At 36.5% G+C, this 9,219-nt stretch overlaps 2 protein-coding genes across 2 annotated transcripts; both read right to left on the bottom strand.

Annotated features, from left to right (window-relative positions):
- Positions 1-339: 339 nt before the first annotated feature.
- Positions 340-1,889, bottom strand: LOC116177423 (putative nuclease HARBI1). The gene is made up of 2 exons (XM_031496398.1): positions 1,526-1,889; positions 340-1,464 (listed from the first exon to the last, which is right to left on the bottom strand). Exons 1-2 carry the CDS (start codon positions 1,576-1,578, stop codon positions 405-407), a joined length of 1,113 nt encoding a protein of 370 aa, XP_031352258.1. The 5' UTR covers positions 1,579-1,889; the 3' UTR covers positions 340-404.
- A 2,079-nt stretch (positions 1,890-3,968) lies between these two features.
- On the bottom strand, positions 3,969-5,782 carry LOC116176667 (UDP-glucuronosyltransferase 2B1-like). Its single transcript, XM_031495392.1, has 2 exons — positions 4,418-5,782; positions 3,969-4,373 (listed from the first exon to the last, which is right to left on the bottom strand). Exons 1-2 carry the CDS (start codon positions 5,290-5,292, stop codon positions 4,082-4,084), a joined length of 1,167 nt encoding a protein of 388 aa, XP_031351252.1. The 5' UTR covers positions 5,293-5,782; the 3' UTR covers positions 3,969-4,081.
- Between the last annotated feature and the right edge of the window lie 3,437 nt (positions 5,783-9,219).

Below are 9,219 nucleotides of genomic sequence, written 5' to 3'. Positions count from 1 at the left end.
CAAACTGGCGGTGGACTTCCAATACCAATTGTATTAACAGATTTAGAGCTACAATTAATATCTGTGTTAACTAAAATTGTAGTTACGGGAATGCCAATTAAAGAGTTGGGGTTGACAAAAGGTTTGGTAATTAGATCTGGTCTAATAAACAACCAAAAGTCTACCAGAAGCAGTAAGTATTTTTCTTTTTTATACTTACAACCATTCAAACAAATTATTTAAGGGATTCGAATGAGAAAACTCCACCGTACATGTTTTCACATTTTACAAAAAGGACAGCTTGCCCTAATTAAAAACACCACTGAGATTACAAACGCTTTGAAAAATGTAAATATAGAATTGAAACGACTATTAAATGTAATTTTCAAGAATAAAGGTTTTACAACGTATTATGTACATGATTATTAATTTATATAATTATCAATAATTCGCCTTCGAGTTATTCTTCCTATATGAAGAACATTGCCTTGTTCCTGTTGTGGTATGTTATTGAAATTATCTTCAACAATTTCGTCCTCTTCGTTAGGCCATTCCTCATTATTTTCTAGCCGTCTTTCAATACATAAGTTATGTAAAATACAACAAGCGTTGATAATTTTTGCAGCTCGTAGAGGGGAATAATGGAGTGTACGGTGTCGCAGTAGGCATCTAAACCTTCCTTTTAACACACCATTTAGCCTTTCTATAACATTACGGCACCTTTTGTGTATTACGTTGTACCGTTGCTCTTGAGGTGTTAAACCCTGTCCACCTAATGGGGTCATGAGCCACGGTTGTAAGGGATAGCCAGAGTCACCTATCAACCACGATCCTGTATCTCCATTATTGTATGCGTCTCTTAAATGTTGATATATGGCTGAAGTTGTCCAAATGGCCGAATCATGCACAGACCCGGGAAACCGTGCATTAACATTCAAAATTTTTAAATCGGCACTACAAATTATTTGTGTGTTGATACTATAGTAACCCTTCCGGTTGTAGAATACAATTGCTGGGTATTCTGGATGATGAACAGGTGGCGACTGAATTGCAACATGCGTACAATCTATGGCTCCTATTATCCCCGGAAATCCATGTAAAATTTGGGCAAACTTCAGTTTTTCAGCATTTTTTTGTTGAAATGTTGTTGGGAAGTTCACCCTGTCTACCATTACCTCGTTTATTGCATCAGTGACTTCTGCGATGCACCTGCTGACTGATGACTGCGACATGGCTAGGTGGTAGTCCTTACCAACACCTTTTTGGTAACTACCCTGTCCATAAAAGTGCAGCGCCACAAGAATCCTAAGGTAAATTGGTATTGGTGTTGGTCCTCTTTCCTGCCGAAGATGAGGGCTAAGTTCATCTATAACATCCTGAGCCAATTCCCTAGATAGTCTGAACACTGACATGAACGTACTTTCCGGCATCGTCATGGGGTTACTTGCATCACGGAGTGTCCGTCTTCGTAAATTAACTTGGTATCTAAAATGATTAATGATAATCCAATTTGACATTTAAAAAATTAATTAATTTTGAGACTTACCTCTCATCTGCTTGTTGTAACATGTGCAAAAGCAGTAAATAGTCCTGGTCCATCTCTTTTTTTCAGAATAAATGTCGAATTCGCAAAAACTATGTTGAAATCCAACTGAACATATAGAACGATCTTATTAAAATAGATTTCTCAACCACTCTTGTTGGACTTAACGCCAGCAATTGCAACCGCGTTAGTTAACAAGTACATTTTACAAGAGTTAAAACAAGTCTTGTTGCTTGTATGGTCATCTGAATTGCTGAATGTTAACAAGACTTGCGCAAATTACAAGGCTTGTTTACATTACAAGTTGGTAAGAATAACAATGGTCGCTTGAATAACACTGGTTAACAAGACTTGCGCAAATTACAAGGCTTGTTTAAATTACAAGTTGGTAGGGATAACAATGGTCGCCTGAATAACACTGAATGCCAGAGTTAAAAAAATCAATTTACCAAAAAAAACCGTCCAATCTTGGGACAATGAAACAACAATTTAATTAAATCCCTGTGGGTAAAATAAACACAATATTTATTACTAAAAAATTGTAATGTTTCAAAATAAATTAAACTTGATTGAATCTAGCGTAGCACAGATAAAATACCCAATTTTATCTGTGACCTTAGTGAAGAATTCTCTGCGATAACACCTTTACGTTTACAAATTAAATTATGAATGGATGGCCATTGTTTAACGTGCTCAAGACATGTGTGACGGAATGATGCCTTTATTAAAATATAGTTCAAGGCCTCTCGATTTATTTGGATACGCGTTCGGAGTAATTCTAATTATACTAAGAAATGAAAATTAATTCTTTAAACGGAAATATTCCTACTTTTGCAATTAATTCATTTCAAATTTTGAAACGTAAATCGTGCAGAATAATCGGCAAAATAATTAGGGACGTTACAAAACTCGCGCTTTGTGTAAAAAATCGATGCAAAGATCGCAGTTGCCGACATTGCACTCTGTCGGTAGGTAGTAATAGCTTTTGATTTGTTGGGAAATTCCACAACTTAAACCCACTATATATTTGGTTTTCCCCCTAGCTATGATTATGCTAATTTTGCATTACTATGCCATCTACAGGTTCTTTAACTCATTAAAAAATAATTTCCCATATACAAAGATCATACTACATGATCTTTGCCATATATTACTATTGTAATAAGCATTCTGAGGAGTTGGATATTCAATGCTCAGAGTAAGAAATAAAGATAGAGTACGCGTACGCTATAACAACGTGAACGTTTGTTTTGAACCAACATCTCAGTCAATTTGACCGTTGAGAGGTAGAAAGTAAACATTAGTCAGTGGCGTAAGGTTTATTTATTTTTATGGGCAACAAAGTTTATGTTTTGTTTACATGTGCAAACGTAATAACGTATCACTAAATATTTATGACCAAAAGCTGTATGTGTTTGAAAGGTCCCTATTGACCTTGGTATGGTGATACTTCAAAGTGGAAACTTAGAAGGAAATCTAAATACATTAAAATGCGAAAATTCCCGTATACACGTCTATGACTTCAAAACACATACGGATAAAAGGTTATGTTAGGTAATTCAATAATTCCACAAATAATACAGCTTTTTCCCCATTTCAAAGGGCTCCCATAAATTAATACACCACAATCGAATAAGTCCTCCACTATAAAAACGCCTAAAAATTAAGGAATCACGTTTTAACGAAATAAACAAAATACCTCTCAACGGAAAACAAAGTTACAGCGTTGCCGTTGTGGTGCACTAGTCACCATAACTTTTCTTGTTACGCCGTTTAATTGTAAGTTAAAATTGTTTGGGTTACTGAACTCTTATAAGCATCTAAAAATCCATTTAGATTACTCGAGATGCATGTATTATTAATATTCCCTTAAAAACTATCTCGTGAAATGTGACAACTTATCCTCCTGCAATGTTAGTAAACAAACGAGATGATGGCACGCATAGATAAGCATCAAGGCATCTCTATCTTTATTTCTTACTCTGAGCCAAATACATCTATGGTACAAGTCTAAGGTTACTTAAACGGAATTTAAATCGGTACACAAAAAAACGCAACAAGGTAAATAAGTTAGCCGTTCGCTGCTTTTCTTGACATCTAGGTTCCCGAAACTACAGTACGGTTTTTGGTTTTATCAACATTCCCATTAGAAGTTGATTAATATGCATTCGATTTTATATACAACTTAACCAAAAAATTGCTAAGTACACTGGTCTAGGAGAGGTTCCAGCCTCCAGGTTCACATATACCTATAGGTAAACCCATATTGTTGGGCGATAGTGCCATTCTGACACAGGCTAACATCTCAAGTCCCAAGGGTATCAACGTGTTACCATACTGACATAGAGTGAGGTGGCATAATCACATTGTTTAGAAATATTTTGGTTATGTGACCTCACCTGAGAGAATGAAACCTTCGATACTTCATAAAATTAAACACTCCACATGATTGGCAACGCTTTAATTGTGAAAACACTATAATTGTCTTGTACAACACAAATGTTTAAGAAACGCCTAAATACGTACAATTATGTAACTGATCTCTATCTCATTCCTCAACTAATTGTTCTTTTTTGGTTTATTCTTTAATTTCGATTTTGTAGGTCGCCTTCGACATGTAATAACTATTGCCTTATAGATAGCAAAAATGGTTGCAAACATCGTTATCGCTGCGAACAGGACGACATCTAAGCAGAGCACTTGGAACCAGCGCAAGTTTAACGCGGACGTGCGTAAATGAGGTGCTCCATTATGTCGCAAAACATACTCGATCCAATACATTGCCTTATCCAACGGCTTCATCGGTTGGTCGTGCATTATTCTCGACCTCCGAATTGCATTCTCCCTGTACCTAAAAACGGAACTTGACCAAATTCTCAGTAATATAAAACGTACCTGTCGTTGTTTAAAACCTCAGTGAGAGCTGCTCGAAAGGCTTCCTCGGTTAAATCACTAAATCGCAGTAGTTTTCCGTACCCATCTGCTTCAGCAACTGCCATATTCATCTCTTGATCTCCAAAAACAGGAATGCCCACGACTGGTACGCCATGATAAATCGCTTCAATTACACTCAACAGGCCGCCGTGTGTTACAAAAAGTTTAATCTTAGGATGCGCCAAAATATCTTGCTGAGGCAACCATTTGCCGAGTTTAACGTTATCAGGTTGTCGAGGAAGCGTGTCATTATCCCATTTCAACAACACTCTCTGTTTTAGCTGGGAAAATACTTTTATGATAGCTTTCCGTTTGCTTTCCTCCATATCGTTGCCACGCAAATTGCCTCCCATGCTGAAGTAAATGACGCCGTTCTCGGCTTCGTCTAGGTAATTTTGCAAGTCTCGCGGTAGCTCCTTTGGTGTATTAAGATGGAAACCTCCAATCTCGATCATGTTGGGTACAAGAGGTACTGGCGAGGAGACACTCACGTGCGAATTTAGGAGCATTAATGAAGTTCTGTAAAATAATTCGGTTATGGGAGGCGATCCTGGAAAGTTTTTTTGCAAAATTTCATTGTGCTTCGGCAAAATCGACCAGTAGAAGTTGATAACTCCGAAAAAAATCGAAAAGGTGTTAACAAGCCGTTGGAAAAAGCTCATTTCACTCGAATATCTTGAAAGTATTTCAGGCATATAAGAGGGATTAAGTGGATTGCCCATTTGTAAATTTGTAAATCTCGATGGCCCAACGACACTCACCGAAACACAATGTGCTGTATAAAAGTTACAAAAGCCTTTGAATGCATCATTTAGGAATTCCTCTAGGATAACCATGTCAAATTCTTGATTCGACTTCAGCAAATTTTGAACACTAGTTTGATTGAAGAACAGTTCTGTCCAAACTAGTCCAGTGCCAGCTGTGCTAGATATTGTATCTAATAATCCCCTTTCTGCACTTTTATACAAATTAGTCGATAGGGAACAATGAAATAAGGGATCGTTTGTGGTTACGCACTTATCTCTTCAAATAAGAATCATATTCAATCATTATGGGTTGGTAATTTTCATTAGCCGTCTTTGGGGCAAATTTTCTCTGCACAATTGCGGTAACTTGGTGACCTCTCGCGGCTCGCCGCCAGTTCAAGTAAAATCTTGTTCCCAAGATGTTGATGGCTACCGGAGTATCCATGAAAAATTCCAAGAATTTTGGCACTCTGTGCAAAAGTAATAAATGTTATTTGTAGTAGTAGCACGTGTAGTGTGGCTTTCATTGCGACTAAATAACGCGACTTATCGTGAAACATAACTTAAACTTGATACTAAGGTTATCAGATAAGTCCCTATACTAGCACAGATACCGGGTGATTCATTAGAAGTGATGATCGCTTGAATTTCGCGCGTAAGGTTTTAGTATTTTTTGCATTATTAGATTGACGGTTTGAATTTCGTTAGTAATTTTGTTCTGTCATGACTGTCATTTAAGAAACCAGTGTCGCCGTTAATTGTTGTGTGCCATTTTCGGTTTATTACTTTTTCCATTTTGAACAATTTTTAGAGTTTATGCACTAAAATATGTAAGAAACGTGACTGTGACAGAAGCAGTATTTGTAGAAGTAGATTATAAATAAGTAAAGGATTTACTGGGTAACTTTCTTATTATTAAAGATAAAGAATTGATTAAATGCACAATGTTTTGCAGATTTAGATGCTTATTTAAAATTCAAAATGTCGAATAGTTTCGATGTAAAAAATTAAAATGGGCCATTTCCTTGAACGTCATATCATCGAAAGTATAAGAGATATAAAAAAAGTGTTATATAAAAGTTACTGTCTTTGGTACGTTTAATAACTTAGAATTGATGTAACTACGCTACTTTTGAGGAACATTTACCAACTTGTTAAACTTAAATAGGCGCCATATTGGATTTTTAGATTACTTGATAGATTTTTTAATTCTCTTTCAGCTATCATAGCATAAGATTGAAAATAAGATACCAGTTATATCAACGGTTTTTTATTTTAATCAAGTAGTCTGTGTGATGAATTAAAAAAACAAAACAAAACAATGAAAATAATTACATCAGTTGTTTAAAATACTGGCCATTATTAGTGAAACACACTTCAAGACAGTTTACCTGTTGTTCGTCAGTCTATACGTCCGTCTGTCCGTCCGTCCGTCTGTACATCCGCCCGTCCGTCTGTCCGTCCGTCCGGTCGCTACTGGTTCTTTATCTTAAGAGCTATTGCTCTACTTTTTTCGCTATTTGTTTCGTTATGGTGTCGAGGCTTGCAGAAAGAAAGGATTTTTTTCTCTGCCGGTTAAGAAAAAAGTTATGACAAAAAATCTATTTTTTCATGTACCATAATTTTACACATTTGCCGTTTATTAACGATCCTCGAGATTGTTTATAGTGTTGTATTGCCCGTCTGGCCGCCTATCTGTCCGTCCGTCTGTCTGTCCGGATGCAAATTGTTGTTAAGATATTTGAATGAAATTTTGTATGTAGGCACCTCGAATAAAGCTGAAACTAATGCCAAAGCAAAATATTTGGGAAATGAATGCAAGTGGAAATGCGTTTTTTGTAAATCGTTTACGATTACTTTTTTAATTTGTTTAACTATCAAGCTGAACTTAACTTTATTGTTAATTTCAATATTGCTTATACATTGTTTCTCAACGCAAGTTGTGCAATTGCGTTTGTGTTAGAAAATTTCCATGTAGCTGTTAATAGCTAATGTTAGCATATCTTCACGAGTTGCTGGGTGGATTTTATTGTTAGTCAAGTGTTACTATCATTTAGGGCGTATTATAGTTTTGGCGCATAGGAATTTGAAGGGGAATTTTCCATTGGTGTGGGTGACTTTCATTCGAGATTCATGTATAGGGTGGTTAGATAGTTTAGTTTAGGGTATTTTGGAACTGGTTTCAAAAGTCAGTTGTTGGTGATGTACGATGGATAGGTGGTTTTTGTTTGTTTTATATGAGGGCGAAATATGTTTATTGATTTTGTTTGCTGTGGTATTTTGCTTCCATTACATTTTACACATGTACTGATATTTTCATGACTCCTGAATATTTGAATGTTTATGTTATATTGACATACTGTTAAGACCTTCTGCAGAGACACCTCTAAATAGCATTATGCGGATCACTCTGTAATTGGGCGCATGCCTGTTGAGGGCCCAAAAACAAGAGAGGGATAATAAATAAATAAATAAATGGGTCTCGAAACCCCTAACTCTATATTGTCATATAATGAGACATGTTATGTCCTAATGCTGGAGCCTGAGCTCTTAACCATTAACAGAAATTATATATTATGTGTATTCTTCGTACCGTGAGCGCTTGGTGTGAATATCCGGCTCCGTTACCATGTAGCATTGAATAAGTAAATTACTTATTCAATGGTAGTAGTATACACATTAATTTCCGTGAAAGATGGTGGCACAATATTTCAAATATCAGTGTGAAATTATAATTACGAAAGAAATGAAATTCCCGAGGGAAAAGAATTCTCCGATGTTGTTGTACAGGCTGAACGCCGAGTTGAAAATTATTATAATGTAAATTGGAAAAGAAATGAGAAAGTAAGTGAGTACTTATCCTGGAATGTTTTCAATAGCTCTTTTTCCCTCTCTTGTAATCAATAAAGACCCTAGGCCCTAGGGCTATCTCGTGTGATTAAGAGAGGGACAACCCTGAATTGAATTTCATTGTTTTTGATTTAAAGTTTTTAATTAAATTTCAAAACCTCCATTTCTTGTGTTTTATTTATGCTGACCGATTGATCGGCTATCCTTATGGCGACACACACACAGATATAAACCAGTTCGTTTTACAACACAACGTAGATCGTACCACTTGATGCCAACTTTGTTACTTGACGATCATGTGCCTTGAGTTTCAATTGGTTTTGGCGGAGTTTTGATTTTTGGTTTTGAGTTGCGCAGTTGGGTTATTATATTCCATTTTGAGTGGAATTGATGTGTACAAAAAAAACTTGAAGTCTAGCATGCTACTTTTTGGAGTAAAGATAGAAGCTAAATGTATTTAATTTAATTTCTAGAGTTTGTTGTGTTACAGCCGCCGCTACCGTAATTAACGCTGCAACTAACGCGCCGTTTGCAAACTTTCCTGTTATATATTCCATAGAACATATTTCAATTGTTGTTGTTGCGTCCGAAAGCTCTGGCCATTTAGTTTACAGGACGAGGCAAATTAATATTTTAGAATTTCAGCCACCCAGGTCTTTGTCTCCTTAAAACAAGTTTAAAACCAGTCGAGGACATGCAGTTTACGTAGATATCGACAGATGTCGATGATCCCGCCGTTTGGCTTGCGAATTCAATATGCCATGGATTGCAGAAGTTTGGAATTTCACTCCAGCTAATTGCATAAGTATGGTTAATCGTGATTAATTAATTGAGTTACAGGTAATACAGCCTCCGATTAAGTCGAGATTACATCCGTCAGATGTGACCTTGCAGAACTTGAATTTTGACACCGGTCCCGTATTTTTAAGACGGTTAATTTAGAAGGAGCTTCTTTCTTTTGGTTTTCTGCTTTCGAGGTTTTAAAAGTGGTATCCTACCGATCAATTTTGACTTAGATCGGAGTTTGTCGCGCCGTGTTTCCTGCACCGTAGTTACGGCGTTTGCATTTTTTACCTTTGCCAGAATACTTGTCCAAAGGCTAGTTTGCATCTCTTGGTGGCGCCCGAGTTTCCGTACCACCACCGCATTTCAACCGATCTGGAAAAC

This window comes from Photinus pyralis, unplaced genomic scaffold, assembly GCF_008802855.1.
Source record: "Photinus pyralis isolate 1611_PpyrPB1 unplaced genomic scaffold, Ppyr1.3 Ppyr1.4_LG7, whole genome shotgun sequence".
Taxonomy (NCBI): domain Eukaryota; kingdom Metazoa; phylum Arthropoda; class Insecta; order Coleoptera; family Lampyridae; genus Photinus; species Photinus pyralis.
Note: the sequence above shows the minus strand (reverse complement) of the source record. Positions and strands in the feature narration are given on the sequence as shown.